At 37.8% G+C, this 27,997-nt stretch overlaps 1 protein-coding gene and 1 long non-coding RNA gene across 5 annotated transcripts; one reads left to right on the top strand and one right to left on the bottom strand.

The window, feature by feature from the left end:
• The first annotated feature begins 6 nt into the window (after positions 1 to 6).
• LOC127409614 (RNA-binding protein 25-like) lies at positions 7 to 27,987 on the top strand. The gene is made up of 18 exons (XM_051644298.1): positions 7 to 126; positions 881 to 1,004; positions 3,468 to 3,517; positions 3,889 to 4,059; positions 4,467 to 4,524; positions 4,651 to 4,817; positions 8,327 to 8,512; positions 9,572 to 9,655; positions 13,655 to 13,917; positions 14,322 to 14,448; positions 14,555 to 14,644; positions 18,231 to 18,304; positions 18,444 to 18,594; positions 19,288 to 19,720; positions 25,677 to 25,966; positions 26,069 to 26,167; positions 27,182 to 27,229; positions 27,325 to 27,987. The coding sequence occupies exons 2-18, from the start codon at positions 899 to 901 to the stop codon at positions 27,415 to 27,417; spliced, it is 2,490 nt and encodes an 829-aa protein (XP_051500258.1). The 5' UTR covers positions 7 to 126; positions 881 to 898; the 3' UTR covers positions 27,418 to 27,987.
• On the bottom strand, positions 21,518 to 25,670 carry LOC127409758 (uncharacterized). Of its 4 annotated transcripts, none has more exons than XR_007892032.1 (5): positions 23,662 to 23,791; positions 23,225 to 23,552; positions 22,118 to 22,887; positions 21,729 to 22,005; positions 21,518 to 21,616 (listed from the first exon to the last, which is right to left on the bottom strand). It is a non-coding gene; the product is annotated as an uncharacterized LOC127409758 (long non-coding RNA). The 4 variants fall into 4 exon arrangements; XR_007892030.1 differs by lacking the exon at positions 21,518 to 21,616 and adding an exon at positions 24,952 to 25,670 and having other exon boundaries at positions 21,894 to 22,005; positions 23,662 to 24,733; XR_007892029.1 differs by lacking the exon at positions 21,518 to 21,616 and adding an exon at positions 24,079 to 24,211 and having other exon boundaries at positions 21,894 to 22,005; positions 23,662 to 23,972.
• Positions 27,988 to 27,997: the final 10 nt, after the last annotated feature.

The following is a 27,997-nucleotide window of genomic DNA, read 5'->3' as shown; positions in this document are numbered from 1 at the left end:
ATGACGTGTTCAACGGAGGTCTTTTAATTTGCCTGTTTTACCCAGAGCTCCTTTTCACCGGAAACTGGAGGTTCGGTGTCTCGTTGCTTTCCGTGCGAGAAGCGAGTTGTTATCGATTTTGTTTGAGTGAGTAAAATTAATTAATATTTTAATTATGTGTTTGAGTGTAAATTTAATTTTATTACAAAATGATTTAATTTAAGTGCTTTACTCGTTGGGAGAGCTCAAAATAAAGACCTTTTGTGAGCGTTAGCTCGCGCCTAGCATCTGACTGAAATCATTCCCGCTGATATTTCCGAAAAACCGGCCTTGAATTAACGTTTTAAAACCATTACATGCTACAGAAGAAATATAGTTTTTGTTCTTGAATGCGCCAGCTATCATACACTTACTAATTTGGATAATTAACTTAAATATCAGTCGCGTTGTGAGACATTTACCATTCGAGAAATGTGAATTCGGCCTTTCAGCTTTATTTCACCTTGATTTCAGGTTGATTTCACCTTGATTTTAGGTTGATTTAACCTTGATTTCAGCTTGATTTCAGACCTTAAAGGTATTTCACGTTGATCTTAGTCGGTTACGCTCTTTAATGTGGATTTCTGGTGTTTTTATATCAGGTTGAAATAAGTTTCACATCTTTGATTTCAGACCTGACAGCTTAATTTAAGAGTTTGTTAATTTCTGATGTTTTTGTTTTAGGTTATTTTCAGTGTTAGACCTTTCAGCTTGATTAAGGTCTTTAGTTCACTTTTGTTTGATTTCAGGTCAATAAGTTGATGTCAGGTCAGCCATCTTGAAAGACCTTTATATTTTTCGAATTTGTTGTTTTATGGTGATAATGTACAATTATGTTTGTTATGTTTTACTTATGTTTAAGGTGGGTGTTCTGCCCAAGATGTCGTTCCCTCCTCATCTGCCCCGGCCACAGATTGGTATTCCAGCGATGCCCCCAGGAATCCCTCCTCCACAGTTTGCTGGATTTCCCCCATCAATGCCTCCAGGTAATCAAAATAAATCAGAGCTGCGTTTCCAAAAAGCAAGCTTAGAACAATATATGTTTACCTGAGAAGCGACTTGTTTACAGAGCATATATCTTAAATATAGGTGTATTTTTACACTTGTTTATTGTGCCAGTTCCGTAAAGATAGGAACTAGTTAAGCCACTAACTAAAGATAATTAAAAACATAACACCGGGGGCCTGGGTAGCTCAGCGAGTATTGACACTGACTACCACCCCTGGAGTCATGAGTTTGAATCCAGGGCGTGCTGAGTGACTCCAGCCAGGTCTCCTAAGCAACCAAATTGGCCCGGTTGCTAGGGTGGGTAGAGTCACATGGGGTAACCTCCTCGCGGTCACGATTAGTGGTTCTCGCTCTCAGTGGGGCGCGTGGTGAGTTGTGCGTGGATTACGGAGAGTAGCATGAGCCTCCACATGCTGTGAGTCTCCGGTGTCGTGCACAACGAGACGCGTGATAAGATGCGCGGATTGACGGTCTCAGAAGCGGAGACAACTTAAACTTGTCCTCCGCCACGCGGATTGAGGTGAGGAACTGTGCCACCACGAGGACCTACTAAGTAGTGGATATTGGGCTTTCCAAATTGGGTGAAAAGGGGATTAATAAAAGAAAGCAATCCAAAAAAGACTAATTAAAAAAGTATTTTGTTGCAGTGTATAATACGCTAAGACTTCCCTCTCTCATAGTTTTGTTCACATTTCGATCCATCTTTAAGTCACAAAAACAAACTCTCTCTTCTAGGGCTGTCACGATTATGAAATCTGGCTGAGGATTAATTGTCAAACAAATAATTGCGATTATTTCCTGTTAAATTTTCTGTTTTAGGGCTATGACGATTTGTCTCTTTTAGGGCTTTCACGATTAATTGTCATTTAAATTGTCATATTAAGGTGCATGTGTGCTTCATAAACCTTTAGTCATTTTTACATATTTAACATATATTTATATATTTAAATAATAAATAGGGATATATTTTTTCCTTTTAAGGCTTTAGAAACTTATAAATAAAATGAAGAATAATGTTTTAAATATCAAAATATTTCTAATTACTTAAAATATGTCTCTTTTTGGTCAATTTATCAGTTACATTGTAAAATTATCTTTTTATTAAAAAACAATAAAATATGTAATTTAATTATATTATGCAATAGTAACATATTTTTGTCCTAATTTCTTCACTTTTATATGTTATGTTAATGCTCTTTGATTAAACCCATAAGACCTTATTTCTCAAGCTTTGAGATTTCATTTAATCATTTTATCACTCTAAAGAAATAGAGTAAGCGTGTCTCCTCTGTGTCACTGCATGTCATTAATAATGCGTGAATTAACCCGCTTTGACCAGAAACATTTGCCAATACACGATTGTTAAATTAAAGTGAAACTGGAGCGCTTTGCATTCACTATAAAAGTTTATATTTGTTCGTTTATATTTTTGCGGGAGTATGGTGCGAGCCTCTGCAGACAGCACGTGCATCAGAGCGTTTGGGAAGCGCTTCACGTGCTCTTCCGGACAGGAGCTGCTCTGGTTGACATCCACGGTGCGGCTGAGTAATGCTCAGACTTCAGCTGAATGACACACAAACACGCTGTTCATTTCATTTATATGTTCACTTAAAATTCCCTTATTTGGGCATTAGAATGTGATTGGAATTTGAAGTGCACAATAATCACAGTTATATCAAATAACCCTGGTCAGATGATTATTTAGTAATTGCGACAGGCCTACTCTCTTAATAGAGCTGCGTATCGCAGAATTCTTATATATATTATATATATATATTATAATATTTGGGGATGAATTAAAGACATATCTCCAGTGTTTTCTTTAAAGACGCTCTGCTCTTTTTGCTCCACCGAAACGGCAGCTATACTTTTTTTCACGACAACACTGACTCTGTATTATTTAGTATTTTTGTATGATTCCCTCATACTTTGCGATCTACATCACCTCAAGCTGTTTGGAGTGTTTCTGCACTATGAGCTGCTTCATCTTCAGTGTATTTCGCGCGTCATCATTACAGATTTATATAATCTCATGTTACGTTAAATGAGATCAAACAACTATTAGACAGCAGAAATTTTTGTCAACAATTTTTTAATGTCGACTAATCATTTCAGCCCTACTGTACAGTCAGTCATGCTCAGTTGTGGTTGGATATGCTCCATAAAGACAATGCAGAATTGATGTAAATTTATCCGAATACAAGGTGATCGGAGGACTGTTGAAATGTGTTGGAGACCTTTGGACAGTTATTTCATTATATTTTAATGAGTGAACTGTTCTACATGTTAAATTGAAGTAATTATCAAGGTTCTGATCTGTTGTTTTGCATTATTATTTCTGTTCTCTATGCTCTCATTGTTATGCACAACATGCCTGAATTCTAATCGATTCAGTACATCTGAAAAATATTTTTGTTCTAGCATTGTAAATTTGTTTGCAGGGACTCCAATGATTCCAGTGCACATGGGGATCATGACACCAGCTCCTACGGTAATCATCCTCACTTTAAAATATAAAGTTATGACAGGATAATCATGTGTTTTTGTTTTGTTTTTTTACCCTATTTTCCCATTTATTACACATCTGCTCACTAAATAAATAAATGGCCATAAAACACTGAGTTTCATAAAGAGAGTGCAGACTGATGTGAGATGTAGTTTTGAGACAATTTAACATTTTTTCTGTCATACAAAAAATATTTGACTGCACAATGCACAATCAAGTATTTAATAGGACCATGTTGTATGTATCTTTGTAATATGTCTAAAAATTCTAACAAACCACTTTGTATGGTAATTTAGAGTCACATGGTTAAGTATCCAGTGGGTTTTCATTACACTGATCTTTCTTTGATGGGTCAGGTTCTTTTGCCCACCTCGATGTCTGTGGTCAGTAAAGTTGCTGCTCCCAGGAAGGACACTGCGGCCACTCGGGCAAAAGAGAACGATGATAGCAACGGCCCCACGACCACCGTGTTTGTGGGGAACATCTCTGAGAAAGCCTCTGACATGCTCATCAGACAGCTGCTGGCCGTGAGCATCAATGATAATCCGTATAAATCTCAATATTTTTGTATTTGCTCTGAAATGGCTTTTTTTTTTTTTATTAGCAGCACCATTTCAACCAAACAGCCATTGTTGCCAAGTAGATCAAAAAATGAGTCAAGCTAATGAATTAATTGTACAACTCTAATGCTATTTTTGCTATTGAAGTTTAAATCAGAGACTATTAAGGCATCTGTCTTAAAGCTCACGGACTCGCAAGTTATATTTACAGTTAATAATATATTGGCAGCAGAAATAATCAATATTGGGTATTCAATATTGCCCAGCCCCAGATTAGAGTTTTGCTCATTGATAATGGTTTTTATCCATTAGTTATTCTAAAAATGTTTTAGTGTCAGTTTGAGTTATATTAACCTTGAACACTTCTATTTCAGAAATGTGGTTTGGTCTTGAGCTGGAAGCGAGTTCAGGGCGCCTCAGGGAAACTCCAAGGTAAAACAAGTCAAACATAAATATAACACCTGATCACATTTAGTTTCCACTTTATGTGTACTGATAATGTTGTGAGAAATATGTCGTGCTGGCTTCTCACAGACATTCTTTCACTTTCTATTTCAGCGTTTGGTTTCTGTGAGTATAAAGAGCCTGAATCTACTCTGCGAGCTCTACGACTGCTACATGAGCTGCAGGTTGGAGAAAAGAAACTGTTGGTCAAAGTCGATGCCAAAACAAAAGCACAGCTGGAAGAGTGGAAAGCAAAGAAAAAGAGTGCCAGTGAAAATGGAGTGAGTAAAGCCCAAAGTATACTCCGTTTGACTGTACGCACATACAGATGTGGTTGGCGTGCACGCGCTACGACTGCTTTGAGAGACTTCAATATATATCTTCAAGAGTTTAGACCCGTAAAGGTGTCTTATATTCCATCAAACTCGAGTTATACAAATTCATGCATCTCCTGACCTCCTTACACACATGCTCTTGACATGCATATACACTGTTGTTATTTTCACATTAGTCTCCTTATGTTAAGCCATTTATATGTTCTTCTAGAGCTTCTTCGTGACAGTAACGGCTCAAATGTGAGTGTTGCCACCTTGTGGACCCACTAATTAGTGCAAATAACTCCAGATGCATGCGCAGACTGCACGTTCAGTGTACGAGTCTGACGGAAGTATACTTTGGGCTTAAAATGTTACCTCGTATTACCTCTGTTTAGGAATGTCAACAGTACTGGTATTTTGGTACCAAGTTGATGCAAAAATAAAAAGGACAGTACTAGTCTTTATAGAATTGGTTGTACTGAGTACGTACTCAATTTAGTTTGTTCTGAGTGTTTATTTAAATAATTTGGATAAACTATGTTTACTTGGGAATTACAAGTCATTACATGTATTTTTTATTTTTTTATTATCTTCCCTGAGGTCCACTGATAATTTTAGTAATGTTTTTTTGCACTAAAACATAATTTAGTAATATATAATCATTTTCCACCCTGTCTCTGGCCCTCTGTCTGAAATGCTCTGTTTTGACCTCAGCATCTCCTTTCAACTTCAATGTAAACGCCCACTGTTATGATTTGCCCACATTTTGCAACCCCTCGAATACAGCCATATTTGAAAGTAGGGCTGGGTGATAGGACGATGTAATCGGATATCGAAAATGTCTTAAAAAGATGCCGATTGCGAACAGACGTTGATCGACAATATTGGGAAATGGCAAAACCATGGATCTCAAGCTCCTCGTCCAAATGCATGAATTTCATGCGCAAATAATTTTGCTTATCTACTTGCAACAGGCGGGCGACATGTAAGACATCTCGGAGTGACACATGACAAGAAATACTGTTAGTCACAAAGACATGCGGTTGAAGAAACACTTTATTATATTTTTAAGAACAGACAAAAGAAAAGCCATCAGTGCTTGTCTGATTCGCTGTTTGTTCAGAGGCGTGCAGCGTGAGCCTGTCATGTGGAACAAGCGCATGTAAAGAGTTTTCACTCTTCATTCGTCTGAAAACTGTTTGCAAGAATAATGTCATCTATGAGAATGCTGCAAGTTATCTCCGACCATCTCAGGAGGTGCTGTGAGTTTAGTTTGTGTTATTTCCACGCAGTTAACGTGCATTGTGAACACAACTCTGCAGGTTCAGTAATATATATCTTTGTATTAAAGAAACAAAGATGAAAGTTATTTAAATCATATAGTAATACAAGACATGTTCACCTTGAACCTAAAATTGAGTTTTAATTTTCTTTAGGCAGCATTTACTGTATTACCAAAACGCAATAACACAAATTCAATAAGAACACACATTTGTTAGCATTATTTTGGGAACATAAGGCTTGTTTATTTTGATTTTTAATGTCTTTACATTTATAATTGTCTTTGGTTCTTAATATGTAGGCTATTAGTAATTTCCCACCTGCTTGCGGGATGGCAAAAGGAGCCGTTGGAGATGGTAAATGTTTGGACTTGGGGAGGTGGTTAAACAAGATTCTGATCACTTCGTTTTTATTGCTTTTTTCGTTTAAAGTGCAATTTGAATTTAAAAATGTCTTTGTTTACATTTTTCATGTTTCAATAACTGAATTAAATTTAAGCTAAATCAAAAAGCAAAACTTATTTTAAGATTATATATTATAAAATTGCATCATATTTCAGGTATTGGAGCAATTAACCAATGCTGATCAGTAACCTTAAATTCATTCTGACAGACTCATTCGGCCAATCCGTCAAACACTGATGCATGATTAACAGCTATAAAGGTTTCTGTTAATAATATTAAACTGCATTCTGCATTATGTTTATTAAAAATACCATTTTTGACCTCATGACAATGGAATTACTTTGTAAACTCGCAGCACACGAGCCCATCTCCATCTCTGTTGTGAAACTGCCCATCTCAAACACGTGAAGACACATCGACCCGATATCATGTTGAACTCGTAATAATGGACACGCTGGATTTTGTTCCACATTTCTGATTTTCTGCATTCTTGATAAACTTGTGCAGCTGTTTTCCACTGAGGTGACAGGAGACGTCGAAACAAATGTTCTTAGTTGACAGTTTTATTTGCTTACGTCACTTACAACATCAGCGAGCGTCAGAATATTATTTTTACAATACTAATTTAAACATGTATTATGCTGCATTTCCTCAAACAAATTACTGGCCAGATGGCAAGTTGATTACTCAAATTCGGGTATCGTTTCTTCCTTGATACAACACATCTACAGAGGCAGAGTATGATTGAACAGAAGCGGAGCTTTATGGCTTTATAATAGATTTGCGAATGCAGTGGACATCTTTTGAGTGTGCACACACCATCCCTGAGTAAGAGCAGAGAGATTTCATAGAGCAGCGTACTGTATATTTGAGTGCGTGCGTCCAGTTTTGAGGATGTCCTTATGCGAGCGGAGAGATTCGCGCTGGCACAACCGGTACCTGGATGAGCTCTCGCATGATATGCATGTTGTGCTCTCGACATTAACAGAATTATAACACCATAGTGCTATGGTCTATTAAGCTTATAATTTTCATTGATCTTCACAATACATTTTTATAGTATTTATGTATCTTTGATAAATTCACCAAGTGGATTCAAATCTCCGCACCTCCCCTGACACGCTCTGGTGCCCCCCTGGGGAGAAGCGCCTCCCAGTTTGAAAACCTTGGAACTAGTGCATACACCAACAATTAAAAATATTGCAGAAGGGGGCGAGAATGCAGCCAGGACGCATTTGTGCTCAAAACAACAGGATGCAGCAGCTGAATGAAACAGGGTCTTCTTTTTAGAGTTGTAACTTGACACCATGTCTTTTAAAAGCAGCGCGAGATGCATGACAACGGTCAAAGGCAAAAATAATTCTGAATAGTCCAGATGGGTCCTCTTTGCTGTTCAGGAATAGTGAGGCCACAGTAGGCCTGTCTGTCTTGCTCTCTCTCTGTTTCCGAACCAGTGGGCGGGGCCAAGGATGCTATGACGTAAAGTAGGCATTGATGATGTTTAATGGGCCCCCAAGTGACTTGGGGAAGACGTGGAAGTAGAGAACAAGTCGATTTTGCAGCTTGGTGTCAATAAATGCTTTTATTGCATTAGGGTTTGAGTTTTGAGTTCTTAAATGTAAAAGTGTATTTATAGTAGAATTGACCTTATTTTGTCAAAATAAGGTCAAGAAAAGTTTGATTCATCATAACATAACCCCTTTAATTATTTTAATAGTTTTGCAACAAACAAAAAAACCCTGAATTATGCAGCATATGTTTTAAAAATATCTTCTGTGTGTCTGTTAGAACGGCAAGGCAGAGGAAGCTGGTGAAGAGGAAGAGGAGGTTCTGGATGAGGAAACTAAGAAACGGGACCAAATCGTGAAAGGCGCCATCGATGGCCTGATCCAAGAATATTCAAGTGAACTCAACGCTTCATCACAGGATGATGAGGCGAGCCGTCGCAAAAAAAGGAGAGACAGGAAGGACGAGGTTGGCTTTAGGTTATCTTGGCATGACCTATGGTTCTCTGTAAACTCCAATATTTTAGCCTATTTTTAAGATTTACGCATTTCAGTTACATAACAAAACTCCATTAAATTGAATTGTGTAACAAAATTAAACTCAAGTATTATGTTTTTATTATTATTTCATTTTATAAAATTTTACTCTATTCAGTTGGATGGAATTTTATGATGAAATTGAAATGTTTAAATCTTAATATGTTTTTGACTAACGTAATCTTTGTGTAATGTTTTGTACGGAAATATTAGAGACCCCCAAGTTGTTGATTCACATGCAAAATCTTTTCTGTTCCGATAACATAAAAAGGGCATTCCTGACTCTTTGAGCTTCCCTAATTTGACAAATTTGTGAAACAGAATATTAACAGGGTCAATTTTGATTTATTGTCTTTAAAGTTAACATGAAATCAAAATTGACACCACTTTATTCACATTCTTGGTCTTATTGTGCAAGATTCAACAGTTCACATTATTCCAATGGGGGGAAAATTATTTATAAATTATCTTTTTTTTGTTGATTTTTTCCCCTTTTTCACCCAATCTGGAATGCCCAATTCCCAGTGCGCTTTTTCTTTAAGTCCTCGTGGTCACATAGTGATTTGCCTCAGTCCGGGTCTGAGACTGCCAACCCACGCATCTTATCACGTGGCTTGTTGAGTGCGTTGCCACGGAGACATAGTGCGTGTGGAGGTTTTGCGGCATCCACGCTCAACTCGCCACGCGCCCCACCGAGAATGAACCACATTATAGCGACCACGAGGAGGTTACCCCATGTGACTCTACCCTCCCTAGCAACCGGGCCAATTTTGGTTGCTTAGGAAACCTGGCTGGAGTTACTCAGCACGCCCTGGGATTCGAACTAGCGAACTCCAGGGGTGGTAGCCAGCGTCTTTACCACTGAGCTACACAGGCCCCCATTTTTTGTTGTTGAATAATTTGTTTTGGAAATAAAATGTGTTGCGAATGGCATTTCATGTTGACTAAAACACAGGTTAACCATGTTCCCTGTTTCTCTTTTGTTGTTTAGAATGCCATCAACGACATTGACATGGAAGACGACAAAAGAGATTTGATTTCCAGGGAGATCAACAAATTCCGTGATACTCATAAGGTAACATACATGCTAAAATACTCTATATCACAGGTAGAGCAAAACAGCATCTCACACCTAGCTTATGTTGCCAACATACTGTACATGTAGATTTAAAATGTCAACCCACACACAAAAAAAGCATGAGTTACGGTTATCATTTATTTACATTTATAGCGTCAAAAGTCTCTTGGTAAGACAAAACGTTTTAACACTGTTAGACTCTTAAGATCTAATTCCATTTACAAAAACCTTTCGATGATTTAACACTGGAATTAAAGTAAGACTAGACCTAATTTAGATCTAAAACATTTTTAACACAGTTTACTGGATTGTGTAAACAGTAGCATGGCCTCCATGTTAAGGGTGGGGGAAATGTAGTCACACTTACAATGCATGGACGTTCTGTGAACTTCCCTTAAAGCTAATCTATTCATTAAACCCCACCATTATGATAGAGGTCATATGGTGAATAAACCGAGATGAATCTCACAGCTTGGAAAAAGTTGCAAGGATAGGATGTAAGTATGAGATTTCCATTTTTCTCTACTTGTATTCGGCGCCCCCTTCTGGAGGACTCGCACAGGGGCAACTGCGCCGGCACGTCAAAAAATTGCGTTCGCACTAGCGATTGGTTCTTTGGGGTGGGTTTATGTCAAAATACATATGTAGGGGTGTGTAAGTGGTGTGTGATTTTGTTGTGATTATTTTTAAATGTTATATATATATATATAGTATAAGGGCTAAGCTACATTACAACTTTTATCATGAAAACATGGGCGGCCAGTGAACCTTTGTGGGTCTGCTCGTAAAAGTGATGTTGGTGATCTAAGTACTGCTGACATGAATAACAGTGAATTGGCCCATTCGGCTCTTGTGAGAGTAGGGGGCGCCCCTCCACAGCACACGGATATACTGAAGATATCTCAGGTATGAACGAGCTTTTAGATTCAGTCTGCCAGCACCTCCCATTTTTTCCTGCTTGCTTGCACTCTTTGTGTGTGTCTTATTTTTGTTTACCTAAACATTTTAGGTCATATAGAATTACTACAAAATAGGTTTACCATGTACAGAAAATTGGGTTACATTTAAAGTTCTTTTGCATATTAGTGGCATTTGCTAAGACAATCATCACTATTACTGTTATCACACTGAAATGTGGTAATCTAGTTAAAAAATTAGACTATAATATACTGTAAATGTTATTAATTTTACTGATCTAAAATCTGTGTCCATCAAAGCTACCCAGTGAAGTTTTTCTTCTTGCTTGAATATAACCCATATATTGTAAGGCAATATAATTGTAATGTACAAGCAGTGTGTATTTAAGGAAGGGCCACTTTTAAGGTTATTTTGCACCATTTAGCAGTAACTAAATCGCATCAAAAAGCATTATAAACAAGATTATTTATTTATTTGTATTTTGGAGTTATACAAAGCTAAGTGGGTAATTCTCATGAAATTAGGACCCTATGAAATCAGTTTTAAATTCCATGTTTTCAGTTTTATTTTTTTAATTTCGTCTAATTAAATGAATTGATAACATTTCTACCAAATGAAAACAGAACATTTACTTTTTAATATACCATTTCATTATTATTTATTATTAAATGAAGTGCATCTATACAGATCCTCAGAGCGCAATCCAAAACACAACATTGGAGTTATAATAATTATATATATAATTATTATTATTATTAAACGTTTTTTTGTAGTCAAAAACAGTGCTGCATTGCAAAGTATCACAATATGCATTATAAGCTTTTTATTAAATACAACAGAACTTTTGCTCGTGAGATATTCCTAAAATGAAATTGATTTATTATTATTATTATTATTATTATTATTAAATTAAATATTTAATTTTACTATACAGTATTAATATATTTCAGTTGCAATTTTTTTTCAATTTAACACATCTAGTTAAGTTGAGCTTTTATTTTGGCGGACAACCGAATGAAGCATTTTCAATTTGTATGTTTTAATGACAGCTTCATTAAATTTGATTAACTGTGCATTTATATATATTAAGCCCTTTAAATCATAGGGCCCTAATGAAACCTGTCAAGAAAATGTCATTGTTCTCTTTGACTCCAAAAGCAAAAGAAACCAATAAGAAATTATATTTTTGCATATACAAGATGAAGCCTATTTTAAGAGCCATTAACATTTTTTACATTGTGATATTATTTTACCACAATGCAAAAAACCTCATTAAATATTTAAATTGCGAAGTATTTATGCATCTTTGTAGTACTCACTTGGTTTAATAAAAAATCATTACATAGCAGCATTTGTTTTTTTACTATAATACACCACTGTTACACTAATGAGATGATCATTAACAGCAATGGGAATAGTAAAAGTACAACATCCGGACGTCTACGGCAAATTAGAATGGGGGGGTAAAATGCGCTTAAGTGTCCTCAATAATGCCACAATGCAAAAAATCTTCATTTTCTTTATGCAAAATATAACTTAATATATTTTAAAATATTTTTGATTTGGGTTTGAATATGACGAGGACATATTCTTGATATGTTGCGTGAGAATCGCCCTAATGCCTGAAACCCCAGTCCTCTTATTTCCCTCTTGTTAGAGCTGTTTTTTTTTTTTCTGTCTCTCTCTTCACCCGTTTTATTTGTTTGCTACTGCCAACAGTTACATGACACCCACGGCTCAGAAATAGTGTCGCCATGTGCAAATTCTGGAGCCTCATTTTCTTTATAATTGAGTCCAAATCCAGGAGAGTTCAGATCTAGAAGTAGACATCGTTGATAGACTGTCAGTGTTTGGATATTTTGGCAAACCGTGATATGGGAGCTGTTTTAATCGAGAATATAACAGCTGTGTGTGTGATGCAGTTCCTCCGTGCATTTCATAATCACTTAAGTCAAACCCTCTGAGAGCCTGTGTCATCTGCATTGGGGTAAGCAATTTCTACACATTCATTTGTTGCCTTTTCTATCCAAACCTGAAGAGCTGCAAAGTAGCAAATCTAAAGTATGCATTATCACAACGTTTGCAAAATGTTTGGAAGTTGTTTGTGAGAATGTGAGCTTCCATTTATAACATGTTGTAAGCAAAGAGAATAGTTTGACTTGTGTTCCTTGTGAATCCTGTGACCTGCTTTTCCTCCCAGGCCTAACAATAAAGGCTTGTAGGGCCACGGAAGCACACTGAGTCGCTAGCCAACACCTGTAAGTGCACAAAACAACCTAGTTTCACAAGGATTGAAGCCACTTTCTATTGCTTATGTGATGAGACAGAGATTACAGCGCCCTCGACTCATTCTGAGCTTTTTTAAATGTTGACTTAATGATTCAAAAAGTGGTTTCCAGGTTTCCCAGTAAATGCAGAAAGGGGTGAAGTTGCATGTCCTGTGAGACCAAGTAAAGTATGACCCAATTTGGAGACCCTGTCCGGTAACAACATGGTTTGTCTCAGCTTGGGTAAACCATGAAAAATTGCCTGAATTAAATGCTGCTCTGTCGCAATATTCAGTGGTATCCGAAAAATGTGAGACCACACTGAAAATCGTTTTTTTTATTTTTTATTAATTAATTTATTTTTTTTATTTAATGTTTTGGTATAAAAAAAAAAAAGTAAAACAAACAAAAGTTATTATGTTAAATGAAAATATAATTAAAGGTGACTCGTATACTTTCTGTGCCACTAAATTAAATTGCAAAAATTATTTTTTTCATATTCTAAGCGACTTATCGAATGTAAGCACATTTAACTCCTTTGAACAAAATCATTGACGCAAACAAAATTATCTTAGGAACGTTATCAAATCATGCTGTTTTTAATTATGTTAGTTGTAGTAAAAGTTTTTATTAAATTAGAGAATGTGCAAAATAGCATCTTCAGTGATGTCAGACTTTTGGACCCCACTGTTTATGAGTGAAAAAGTGTCGGGGACTGTAAACCACTTCCTCAGAGTGATATTGTGTTGTGCACTCGTCTCGTATGTGATCATTGAATCACCCAAAATCTTCCTTCCCCATTTTCCTGCAGAAACTCGAAGAGGAAAAAGGGAAGAGAGAGAAGGAGAGGCAAGAGCTGGAGCGAGAACGGAAGGAGAGAGACAAGGAACGCGAGAGAGAGCGTGAAAGGCGAGACCGCGAGCGCGAGAAGGACAGAGAGAGGGAGCGGGAGAGAGAGAGAGAACGGGAGAGGGAAAGAGATCGAGACCGTGAGCGCACAAAAGAGCGTGAGAGAGAGAAAGAGTGGGAGAGAGACAGAAGCCGCGACCACAGCGAAGACCGCAGCCGATCCAGGTACACGCATCACATGATCCGGTGTTTCATTTTGCACAATTGTTTGATATTTAGACTTAATTTAAAATCAATCAGTTATAGATTAAACCAGGGCTTTTTCCAGTTAAGGTAGTACATTTTTTTAAATTTTTTTATTCTGGGTTCCAAAAATCTGGGTTCCCATGATAGACAACCTGAAAATATCAGGAAACTTTAAAATTGTGATTTCCAGGCCAGAAAAAGTCACCTTTCTTTAGTTTAGTGGCTGGATATGGAACATTTTATATTCAGTTATATTACAAATATTCAATCATTATATACGAGACCACATCTTCAAAATTCACACTGTGTAGTTCTGTGTCTACATTCTCTACAATGAGATACAAACTTTTTTTCACACATGATGGGGCACTGTCTATTTTCAGAGAACAGAGTCGCGATAGAGAGCGAGATAAGGAGAAGAAGCGAGATCGTGAGGAGGATGAGGAAGAGGCGTATGAACGGCGCAAGCTGGAACGCAAACTGCGAGAGAAAGAAGCTGCGTATCAGGAGGTGAACAATTTGACTTCTGTATGTTTTCTTTCAAATACTGTGACTCTTTTGCGCAGGTCATTTTGTTTAATGTCAAACATTTGTTCTTTTTTCCGTCACCTAACAGCGTTTGAAAAACTGGGAGCTCAGAGAGAGGAAGAAGGCCAGAGATTACGCTAAAGAGATGGAGAGAGAGGACGAACGCCGCCGTGAAATGGTAAACAAGTGGTTTTCTATATAGTGTATTGAAATCAGCAATCGAAATGAGTAGTTTGTGATGTTCATTAATGAAGTTATTAGTCCGTAGCACTTTAAGGGTTCCTTCTTTAAGGAACAGACCCAGAATTACATGTTTACAAAGTTAGGACAAAAAAAAAAAAGAGCTTTGTTTATCATAAGATTATAAACGTAAACAATATTATTTATGATTTTGTTATTTGGGGGGGTTCTCTGCAAAAAGAGACCAATTTTTTGCAATTAGTCCACAGTATGTGTAAATGGTGAGCTTTTAAATTGGAGTGTGAAAAATTGCGTGCAGCAGCCCAAAAATGCACCAGAGTTTAAGGGGTTAACATCCTGAGACAACATCACAAACTTTGTTTTGAGGCAGTATTTTAAAATTGGACATAAAGACAAAGGTACAAGGCTGTGTACTTACCGTCTTTACTGAGGGCATGGACTACAATCCCATGAAGCATTGCAAATTGTCATTTGAATAAAAAATCAATGGGAATATATAAAACTATTGATTTTAGTTTGTTGATTATAAGTATTAAAACAATATATTTTACGTTTATTGCAAAATATCCCGATATGTACAAATATGTAAGTAATTTAAGGGTGAAGAGACACCGACTCGATAACGTCATTCACAGTGCGTCATGGGAGCACGCAGTTGCTTCGAGACACGTTTTGCGGGTTTCGTTGTCTGTGGTTCTCTGATTGGTGGATCTTTCTCTGCTGTACCACGGGTAATGTAGTTGTTTACCATGAGTTCCGCTATCAAACACTAATTTTAAACAATGAAGTTGAGAACGCAGACGAATGGCTTCAACAGAAGCGTATACCATCGATGAACAACCTCGTTGCTCACAGTAGGTCTGTCTTTAAAGTTTTATAAGTTATCGTTGAAAATCAATTCATCTATGGGATAAATTAATGGGATTTTTACTTCCAGAACCAGACTGTTGCACTCGTAAACATGCAATAAACCAGAGCAAATAATTTTCCTAAAAATGTATGTCCACAGACACCGATCAGCCACAGCATTAAAACCACCTGCCTAATATCGTGTAGGTCCCCCTTGTGCTGCCAAAACAACTCTGACCCGTCGAGGCATGGACTCCACAAGACCTCTGAAGGTGTCCTGTGGTATCTGGCACCAATACGTTAGCAGCAGATCCTTTAAGTCCTGTAAGTTGCGAGGTGGGGTCTCCAAGGATCGGACTTGTTGTTCCAGCACATCCCATAGATGCTCAATCGGATTGAGATCTGGGGAATTTGGAGGCCAGGGCAACACCTTGAACTCTTTGTCATGTTCCTCAAATCATTCCTGAACAATTTTTGCAGTGTGGCAGAGCGTATTATCCTGCTGAAAGAGGCCACTGCCATCAGGGAATACCGTTGCCATGAAGGGGTGTACGTGGTGTGCAACAGTGTTTAGGTAAGTGGCACGTGTCAAAGTAACATCCACATGAATGCCAGGACCCAAGTTTTCAGAGCAGAACATAGCCCAGAGCATCACACTGCCTCCGCTGGCCTGCCTTCTTCCCATGATGCATCCTGCTGCCATCTCTTCCCCTGGTGAACGACGCACACACACTTGGCCATCCACATGATCTAAAAGAAAATGTGTTTCATCAGACCAGGCCACTTTCTTCCATTGCTCCATAGTCCAGTTCTGACGCTCACGTGCTCATTGTAGGTGCTTTCGGCGGTGGACAGGGGTCAGCATGAGCACTCTGACCGGTCTGCGGCTACGCAGCCCCATATGCTGCCAGCTGTGATGCACTGTGTTCTGACACCTTTCTATCATGGCAAGCATTTATTTTATTTTTTTCTCCCCAATTTGGCAAGACCAATTCCCAATGCGCTCTTAAGTCCTCGTGGTGGCGTAGTGACTCGCCTCAATCCGGGTGGCGGAGGACGAATCTCAGTTGCTTCCACGTCTGAGACAGTCAACCCGTGCATCTTATCACATGGCTTGTTGAGTGCATTACCGCAGAGACCTAGTGTGTGTGGAGGCTCAAGCTTTATAAGACCTGCTGTTTTGGAGATGCTCTGACCCAGTCATCTAGCCATCACAATTTGATCCTTGTCAAAGTCGCTCAGATCCTTACGCTTGCCCATTTTTCCTGCTTCCAACACATGAAATTCAAGAACTGACTGTTCACTTGCTGCCTAATATATCCCACCCTTTGACAGGTGCCATTGTAACGAGATAATAAATGTTATTCACTTCACCTGTCAGTGGTTTTAATGTTGTGGCTGATCAGTGTATGTGGACAGCGGGACTAAGTTGTGAGAAGTTTAATAATATCAAGCTATAGAAAGTCATTTTTTTATTTTATCAAATTGTTTGTTTGTAGGAGTGTTATGTATTCATGTTTTTGAGACATTACAGATATTACATCAGAAATTAAATAATTCTGATTCAAAGTAATGTCCAGCATCATCCAATCACTGTCAACCATGTTAAAATAAAATGATACATTATAAATTCTGAATCGATGTACTGATTATCATTGTCACATGTCTGTCAAACATGTTGAGTGATCCATACATCATCTGCAGCCTGAAACTGAACTTTTGGTCGGATTTTAGGAGTGAATGCACTTAGCTGCACAGAGAGCTATAAAATGCTCCCTACTTAGTGAATGACTTAACCTCCAGTGTGCTGTCTGTCTGCACTGGTCTCAGAACAGTTTGAAATGCACCTTATTTTCATCCTAACTCCATATAAAGCCTCTGAAAGACACATTTTTCAGCTTTTGGATGCATCCATTGATTGTCAATGTGATAACGCACAGTAAATATAGTATTTCTTAGGGGAAAATGCGCTAAAGTACACATTAGTGTACATTTTGTTTATCAGCGTGGCGATAACTCAGATTTTTAAAATGGCATATAGTATGAAAATAGACACTCTAATATTTTGACTCAGACAGGCTTCTATGTGAAAACTTAATTAGGTTTTTTACCAGATGTAGTTTTGTTGGAGTTTCTCCCAAAGACAAACTCCGCTGTGGTTGGCACCATGTTGTTTTGTCACATGACTCTGTGCGTCGGAAGTTTAACCCTTTACTGACAGCACAGTGTCCTGAACTGAGCTCAGCTGGTTTAATTTAAATTATGTATTGTGTATAGCGAAGCCAAAATACAACATCCATGCATGTGTACGCGGGGCCACACAAGGTTAAATAAAGTACTGTTTATTTCTGTTGCTATAAGCCACAAAGGGCTTTGGTAAAATCATTGTAATGCATGCCTTAGTGGCTTATTGCGCTTTTTAAAGGCTGTCAACTGCACTTGTATAAATACACCAATGTTCAATACAGAATTACATTTGATAATCTAATCACAATTAACAATTCTTCCAAGTAACATATTTCATTAGCCTTACTGTAGTCTGTTTAACAGCATAGCATCTTTGCACATTAATACAGAATTCAATGAATGTTTGGTCAGATTTTAGAGCAAGAACTGTCTGGTGACACACTTTAATCACTTTGGTGACACAATACAGTTTAGCTCATTTTAGTTTTTTATTGATATTTTTTCTTCTGTTTGTCTCATCCTTTCAGGCTAAAGAAGGAAAGCGACTGAAGGAATTTCTGGAGGATTATGATGACGAAAGGGATGACCCAAAATACTACAGGTGAATTCTAGTGAACAGTTTAAATGACTCCGCTAGATTTCAGTCAGCTCTTTCCATTTTTGTGTACAATATGCAACAGATGGTCTAGGACGCTCAGGTGCATTAACAGGTCTGTGCTGTTCCTCTGTTTTGCCTGCAGGGGTAGCGCTCTTCAGAAGCGACTTCGGGACAGAGAGAAAGAGATGGAACTAGACGAGCGTGACAGGAAACGAGAGAAGGAAGAGCTGGAGGAGATCAGACAGAGACTGCTGGCCGAGGGACACCCTGATCCAGACGCGGAGTTACGCAGGGTGAGTCTACAACTGTTTACTTCATTACTGTACAAACGTTGTTTTATTTAAATATGTCTTTTTGTGCTTATGTATACTATTGGTAGTATATATTTAGATGATATATTTACGATTATTTTATGCTGGTGAAATAAAAAAAGCAAGATCGTGAATTTCAGTGATTTGAATGTGCTTTATATTAGGCCATTAAGGTTCCTAACTTGCAAGTATGAGAGACAGATTAAGGCATAGATTGTTTTTAATAGCGTCTCTGAATGAAACTTCAGTTGGGGAAAACAAAACTGTTTTAGACTTTGTTCGATTCATTTCCATAAGTCATCCAATGAATTTATTCAAAATTCTGATTTAAAATATTTTTTTTTTTTTTTCATGCTTTAAATAATAATAAAAATAATAATAATGGAGTAAATATTGCTGTTTTATTTTTTTACATTGTTATGATGGTGCATATTAATGAAAATTATACAATAACATTCTTATCTATTTTTTTTTAAATAGATTTTTACTGTACTTGGCTTGCAATATATATATATACATATGTATTGGCTAAAATGGCTGTTGGGTCGAAATGATGGTTCCTCTGACTTTTTTGCTATTGCCCAACCATGGTAGTGGGTTGTGGAACATGATTCAGACAATTCTGTTTTGGAAAGAAATGATTTAAGTGTCCACTGGTGTCTTTCTGTCCATCAGATGGAGGAAGAGGCAGAGCGTTTGCGGCAGCCACCAGTGAAGCCCGAGCCTGAGGAGGAGAAAGTTCACAAACCCTCACGAGATGAGCGAGACAGGGGGCGGGACAGGGACAGGGACAGGGACAGAGACAGGCGTAAGGGAAGTGGTGAAGCACATGTTCATGCCCACACCCCATCTGATCATGATGATGATGATGATGATGTTGAGGAAGGGGAGGAGCTAGAGGATGAGGAGGAATCCAAACCCTGCCTCAAACCCACCATGAGGCCCATCATGTCCGCTCCCTCTGTGTCTTCAGCCAGCGGTAATGCCACGCCCAACACACCCCGAGAGGATTCACCCTGCGGCATCATTATCCCTCATGAGAACTCTCCCCCAGAAGTCCAGCCTCAGGAGGAGAACCGCCCCAAGATCGGCCTGAGCCTCAAACTAGGTGTGCTCGTGTTGCGTCTAGGGAGATGCAGTGAAATGATTCTTGGTTGAAGAGCTAGACAAACTGGGAAGAAAACTTAGTTTGCTCTTGCATTTGAATTTTGACCTCAATATTCTTCAATAGACAACAGGTTCGGTGATCGCTTGCATTTGAATTTTGACCTTAATAATCGTCAATAGGCAACTGATTTGTTATGCACTTGCATTTGGATTTTCACCGCAGTTTTCTTCAATAGACAACGGGTTCGGCGATCGCTTGCGTTTGAATTTTGACCACAGTATTTTTCAATAGACAACTAGTTCAGCGATCGCTTACTTTTTAATTTTGACCTTAATAATCTTCAATTGGCAATGGACTTGTCGTGCACTTCAATATAGATTTTCATCGCAGTATTCATTAATAGACAACTGGTTCGGCGATTGCTTGCGTTTGAATTTTGACCGCTGTATTTTCCAATAGATAACTGGTTCGGTGATCATTTGGGTTTGAATTTTGACCATAATCTTCAGTAGGCAACGAATTTGTCGTGCACTTGCATTTGGATTTTCACTGCAGTATTTTTCAGTAGACAACTGGTTCGGCGATCGCTTGCGTTTGAATTTTTATTTTCCTCCCACTTTTCTCCCCAATTTAGAATGCCCAATTCCCAGAGAGCTGTAAGTCCTCATGGTGGCGTAGTGACTTGCCTCAATCCGGGTAACGGAGGACGAATCTCAGTTGCCTCCACGTCTGACACTGTCAATCCGTGCATCTTTTCACATGGCTTGTTGAGCACGTTACCGCAGAGACATAGCATGTGTGGAGGCTTCACACCGCTCTCTGCGGTATCCACGCACAACTCACCACACGCTCCACCGAGAGTGAACCACATTATAGTGACCACGAGGAGGTTACCCCATGTGACTTTACCCTCCCTAGCAACCGGGCCAATTTGGTTGCTTAGGAGACCTGGCTGGAGTCACTCAGCACACCCTGGATTCATACTCGCGACTCCAGGGGTGGTAGTCAGTTTCTTTACTCGCTGAGCTACCCAGGGTCCCCCCTGCGTTTGAATTTTGACCACATTATTCTTCTTCAATAGACAGCTGGTTCGGCGATCACTTCCGTTTGAATTTTTACCTTATCATAAACGGCAACGGATTTGTCGTTCACTTGCATATGGATATTCACCGCAGTATTCTTCAATAGACATCGGGTTCGGCAGTCGCTTAACGTTTAAATTTTGACCACAGTATTCTTCAATAGACAACGGATTTGTCATACACTTGCGTATGGATTTTCATTGCAGTATTTTTTTAATAGACAACGGGTTCAGCAATCGCTTGCGTTTGAATTTTAACCTTAATAATCTTCAATAGGCAACGGATTTGTCGTTCACTTGCATATGGATTTTCACCGCAGTATTCTTCAATAGACAACGGATTCGGCAATCGCTTGCGTTGAAATTGACCACAGTATTCTTTAATAGTAGACAACTGGTTCGGCAATCACTTCCATTTGAATTTGGACCTTAATAATCTTCGATAGGCAATTCAATTTTCGTTCACTTGCATATGGATTTTCACCGCAGTATTCTTTAATAGACAACTGGTTCGGCAATCGCTTGCGTTTAAATTTTGACTGCAGTGTTCTTCAATAGACAACAGGTTTCGCGATTACTTGCTTTAGAATTTTGACCTTATTAATCATAAATAGGCAGCGGATTTTTCGTGCATTTGGATTTTCACTGCAGTATTCTTCAATAGACATCGGGTTCGGCGGTCGCTTAACGTTTACATTTTGACCACGGTATTCTTCAATAGACAACGGGTTCAGCAATCGTTTGCATTTAAATTTTCACTGCAATATTCTGCAATGGACTGCATGTTCGGCGATCGCTTGCGTATGAATTTTGACCTTATTAATCTTAAATAGGCAACGGATTTGTCATACACTTGCGTTTGGATATTCACTGCATTATTCTGCAATAGACTGCATGTTCGGTGTTCGCTTGCGTATGAATTTTGACCACACTATTCTTTAATAGCAACTGGTTCACCGATCGCTTGTTTGAATTTTGACCACAGTATTCTTCAATAGACAACGGACTTGTCATACACTTGCGTATGGATTTTCATTGCAGTATTCTTTAATAGACAACGGGTTCAGCAATCGCTTGCGTTTGAATTTTAACCTTAATAATCTTCAATAGGCAACGGATTTGTCGTTCACTTGCATATGGATTTTCACCGCAGTATTCTTCAATAGACAACGGGTTCAGCGATCGCTTGCTTTTGAATTTTGACCTTAATAATCTTCAATAGGCAACGGATTTGTCGTTCACTTGCATATGGATTTTCACCGCAGTATTCTTCAATAGACAACGGGTTCAGCGATCGCTTGCGTTTGAATTTTGACCTTAATAATCTTCAATAGGCAACGGATTTGTCGTTCACTTGCATATGGATTTTCACCGCAGTATTCTTTAATAGACAACTGGTTCGGCAATCGCTTGCGTTTAAATTTTGACTGCAGTGTTCTTCAATAGACAACAGGTTTCGCGATTACTTGCTTTAGAATTTTGACCTTATTAATCATAAATTGGTAGTGGATTTGTCGTGCATTTGGATTTTCACTGCAGTATTCTTCAATAGACATCGGGTTCGGCGGTCGCTTAACGTTTACATTTTGACCACGGTATTCTTCAATAGACAACGGGGTCAGCAATCGTTTGCATTTAAATTTTCACTGCAATATTCTGCAATGGACTGCATGTTCGGCGATCGCTTGCGTTTGAATTTTGACCTTATTAATCTTAAATAGGCAACGGATTTGTCATACACTTGCGTTTGGATATTCACTGCATTATTCTGCAATAGACTGCATGTTCGGTGTTCGCTTGCGTATGAATTTTGACCACACTATTCTTTAATAGCAACTGGTTCACCGATCGCTTGTTTGAATTTTGACCACAGTATTCTTCAATAGACAACGGACTTGTCATACACTTGCGTTTGGATTTTCATTGCAGTATTCTTTAATAGACGACGGGTTCAGCGATCGCTTGCGTTTGAATTTTGACCTTAATCTTCGATAGGCAACAGACTTGTTCACTTGCGTATGGATTTTCACCGCAGTATTCTTCAATAGACAACTGGTTCAGCGATCGCTTGCTTTAGAATTTTGACCTTAATAATCTTCAATAGGCAACGGATTTGTCGTTCACTTGCATATGGATTTTCACCGCAGTATTCTTCAATAGACAATGGGTTCGGCAATCGCTTGCGTTGAAATTGACCACAGTATTCTTTAATAGTAGACAACTGGTTCGGCAATCAATTCCATTTGAATTTGGACCTTAATAATCTTCGATAGGCAATTAAATTTTCGTTCACTTGCATATGGATTTTCACCGCAGTATTCTTTAATAGACAACTGGTTCGGCAATCGCTTGCGTTTAAATTTTGACTGCAGTGTTCTTCAATAGACAACAGGTTTCGCGATCACTTGCTTTAGAATTTTGACCTTATTAATCATAAATTGGTAGTGGATTTGTCGTGCATTTGGATTTTCACTGCAGTATTCTTCAATAGACATCGGGTTCGGCGGTCGCTTAACGTTTAAATTTTGACCACAGTATTCTTCAATAGACAACGGGTTCAGCAATCGTTTGCATTTAAATTTTCACTGCAATATTCTGCAATAGACTGCATGTTCGGTGTTCGCTTGCGTATGAATTTTGACCACACTATTCTTTAATAGCAACTGGTTCACCGATCGCTTGTTTGAATTTTGACCACAGTATTCTTCAATAGACAACGGGTTCAGCGATCGCTTGCGTTTGAATTTTGACCTTAATAATCTTCAATAGGCAATGGACTTGTGCACTTGTGTATGGATTTTCACTGCAGTATTCTTCAATAGACATCAGGTTCAGCGATCGCTTGCTTTAGAATTTTGACCTTATTAATCATAAATTGGTAGTGGATTTGTCGTGCATTTGGATTTTCACTGCAGTATTCTTCAATAGACATCGGGTTCGGCGGTCGCTTAACGTTTAAATTTTGACCACAGTATTCTTCAATAGACAACGGGTTCAGCGATTGCTTGCATTTAAATTTTCACTGCAATATTCTGCAATAGACTGCAATTAATTTTGACCACAATATTCTTCAATAGACAACGGATTTGTCATACACTTGTGTATGGATTTTCATCGCAGTATTCTTCAATAGACAACGGGTTCAGCGATCACTTGCTTTAGAATTTTGACCTTATTAATCATAAATTGGTAGTGGATTTATCGTGCATTTGGATTTTCACTGCAGTATTCTTCAATAGACAACGGGTTCAGCGATCGCTTGCTTTAGAATTTTGACCTTAATAATCATAAATTGGTAGTGGATTTGTCGTGCATTTGGATTTTCACTGCAGTATTCTTCAATAGACATCGGGTTCGGCGGTTGCTTAACGTTTACATTTTGACCACAGTATTCTTCAATAGACAACGGGTTCAGCAATCGTTTGCATTTAAATTTTCACTGCAATATTCTGCAATGGACTGCATGTTCGGCGATCGCTTGCGTATGAATTTTGACCACACTATTCTTTAATAGCAACTGGTTCACCGATTGCTTGTTTGAATTTTGACCACAGTATTCTTCAATAGACATCGGGTTCGGCGGTTGCTTAACGTTTACATTTTGACCACAGTATTCTTCAATAGACAACGGGTTCAGCAATCGTTTGCATTTAAATTTTCACTGCAATATTCTGCAATGGACTGCATGTTCGGCGATCGCTTGCGTTTGAATTTTGACCTTATTAATCTTCAATAGGCAATGGATTTGTCATACACTTGCATTTGGATATTCACTGCATTATTCTGCAATAGACTGCATGTTCGGTGTTCGCTTGCGTATGAATTTTGACCACGCTATTCTTTAATAGCAACTGGTTCACCGATCGCTTGTTTGAATTTTGAACGCAGTATTCTTCAATGGATTTGGCGATCACTTCCGTTTGAATTTTGACCTTAATAATATTCAGTAGGCAACGGACTTGTCGTTCACTTGCGTATGGATTTTCATTGCAGTATTCAATAGACAACGGTTCGCTGATCGTTTGCGTTTGAATTTTGACCTTAATAATTTTCAATTGGCAATAGATTTGTCATGCACTTGCGTTTAGATTTTCACTGCATTATTCTTCAATAGACAACGGGTTCACCGATCGCTTGTTTGAATTTTGACCTTATTAATCTTCAATAGGCAACGGATTTGTCGTGTACTTGCATTTGGATTTTCATCGCAGTATTCTTCAGTGCACAACTGGTTTGGCGATCGCTTGCGTTTGAGTTTTGACCTTAATAATCTTCGATAGGCAACTGGCTTGTCATTCACTTGCATATGGATTTTCATTGCAGTATTCTTCAATAGATAACGGGTTCGGCGATCGCTTGCTTTTGAATTTTGACCGCTGTATTCTTCAATAGACAACTGGTTCAGCGCTCACTCTCAACCTGTAATTCAGGTTGTTGTCTTGACATACAGCTAGGGTGTAAATGTGACATGTATGAGCTGTTGTTCCCATTTTATCCATTTTAATTGGGATCATTTCACTGACTTTAAGTGTCACGTTTAACAGTTCTGTTTAATTTAACAAATGTTTTCTAGTTTAAATGTTAGGCCTTTTTTTTTCAACTGATGTTTACATAACTTGATTACTAGTTTGAGTTATGAAATTCCAGCAGTATTGGTTTAAAATGCTAATTTTGGTCCCTATTTTTGGATTTTCTATAATGTCTAGAAAAATGTCTATAAATGAGCATTGACCTATGAAGGATTAAGTCTTGATTTGTTTATCAATTCAAAATCTATATATATATATTCTGGAAGTACTTCATATGCCAATTCTGTGTATTGTTCTCTGCCATATTTGGCTCTGGTTTCACTATTTTTCTCTATCGAATGTTAAGGTGCCACTGGTAGCCCAAGTCAGCCAAGTGTAGCAAAGCGGAAGAAGCTGGCGGTGGAAAGCGTATTCAACCGTTTTGACGATGATGAGGTGGACGAAGTGCCGCGCAAGAGAAAGCTGGTGCCTTTAGACTATGAGGACGAGGAGAAGGGAGGAGATGGAGGAGCAGCCGGTGGTAAAGGCGTGAACACAGAGGAGAAACGCAAACACATCAAGAGTCTGATTGAGAAGATTCCTACTGCCAAACCAGAGCTCTTCAACTACCCGCTCGACTGGTCTGTCGTTGATACGGTGAGAATGACTTAAGTGTTATTTTTTGGGGGGAGTTGCTACTTATGTCTCAAGCGTTGTTGTAAATTGTATACATTTATTTTTGAATGTATCACTATTCAGAATCTTATGGAGAAGCGCATTCGACCGTGGATCAATAAGAAGATTGTAGAGTACATTGGTGAAGAAGAAGCTACATTAGTCGACTTTGTTTGCTCAAAGGTAAACCACTGTGTTTTTTTCTTTTCAGAATGGTTGCTCAGAGCTGCGTGATTAAAGCTTAAAATATATATCGAAAGTGTATTTTGAAAGTAGATTCAAAATATTTTATAACTGAAAAATTTTACAGTAAAAATACAGTACAGTAAAATTTAGTATATTCAAATATTTGATTAAAATACAGTAAAAATAGTAGATAATGTTGCAATACAATTTTTTTTAAATACAATAAAAATTTAGATTTGAGTAGATTAAAATGTGTAATTGAAATAAAATAGAGTAATTTAAAATACTGTAAAAAATAGTTTTGTTTAGATTCAAAAAATGTACTTAAAATACAGTAATCTAGGTTTAATTGCATTCAAAATATTCATTTGAAATAATGTAAAATCTAGTTTTAAGATTATATTAAAAAGTGATTAAAATACAGTAATCTAGTTTTAAGTATATTCAAAATATTTGAAATACAGTAAAAAAATCTACTTTTGATTAGATTCAAAAAATTATTTAAAACAAGATTTTGTTAGTCAAGAATAGAATCAAAGTAATTGAAAGACAGTAAAAATCTAATTAAAAAAAATATGAAATATTAAATATATTTAATTGAAAGGCAGTAAACGCCTACTTTAAGGCATGTATTCCTGTTTTTTAATAAAGCACATATAAAAAGTGTTAATGTTTACAACTTTTCTTAATTTTATATCACCAGCAAAATCATCATGAATGCATCACTGTGATATATCTCCCAGTCCTAGTTGTTATTGGTTTACCCTCTGTTGTGGTATTAAATGATTTTTTTCTCCATTGAAGTTCTCATGTTTGTCAATGTTTAGTTTTAAAACCACTTTCCACCCTCTCTCTGACCCTTATAATTAAACCGTATTTGCTGCTGTGCTTTGTGACCATCGTGATTGTCTAACCTCCACATACCTGAATGTTTCACATGTTTACACTGTTTTAGTTACTTCTCTGTACCAGATCAAGTGTTTAATGATGAGTGTTGCCATTTCTTCTCAGGTGATGGCCCACAGTACACCACAAGGCATTTTAGATGATGTTGCGATGGTAAGTTCAGTCTTCAACACCATTTCGAAGACTCTGAGCAGTCATATTTCAATTTGCATTAGCTACATTACCTAAATATTTAAATATTTCCACAGGTGCTGGATGAAGAAGCTGAAGTCTTCATAGTTAAAATGTGGAGGTTATTGATTTATGAAACTGAAGCCAAGAAGATTGGACTTGGGAAATAAACGAGCACTGAACTTTTGCTTTTTACTTCCTGTTTGGGCTCCACAGCTCATCCAGGTTCATAAACACCTTGGGGAAACTCAAACATTTCCAAACTTTGGATTTGATATTCAACAGTTTAATCTCTCTTGTCCCAGACACCTCCGTAAGACTGCAGTGGCTGCGAGCGCCAACTCAACCGCCGTCTGTTTCAGCTGCTCACATGTTTTACCTCTGAGAGGAACAGGTTTGATTTCTCAGGGCCTTCCTGTTGAATCCATCTTGCCTGATTAGAGTAGGAGCTCTTTTTGTGAGTACAGTTGCCCATGTACATTGTTACACTGTATTGATTGCCAATCAATCTGGGTTGTTTTTTTTTTTACCATTTTATGTTCTTTTGGTAGCCCTCCAACTGTACCAAAAAGTTTCCCCCAGTTGTTTTGCTAAAAAAGAAAACGGAAGTTAATTGGACCCCAACACTGTTTAGAAGGTTCTGGCTAAACTGATTGACATGAAAACGATTGTCTTTGTTTTTGTACTTATCAGTGGATGTGTTTTGAATAAAAGAAATTCATTTTTTTAGTAAAAATCAATGTTTTTGTG

The sequence above is a fragment of the Myxocyprinus asiaticus genome, chromosome 19 (genome assembly GCF_019703515.2).
Source record: "Myxocyprinus asiaticus isolate MX2 ecotype Aquarium Trade chromosome 19, UBuf_Myxa_2, whole genome shotgun sequence".
Classification (NCBI taxonomy): Eukaryota; Metazoa; Chordata; class Actinopteri; order Cypriniformes; family Catostomidae; genus Myxocyprinus; species Myxocyprinus asiaticus.
The sequence above is the reverse complement of the archived record's forward strand: the minus strand, read 5'-3'. Positions and strand labels throughout refer to the sequence as shown.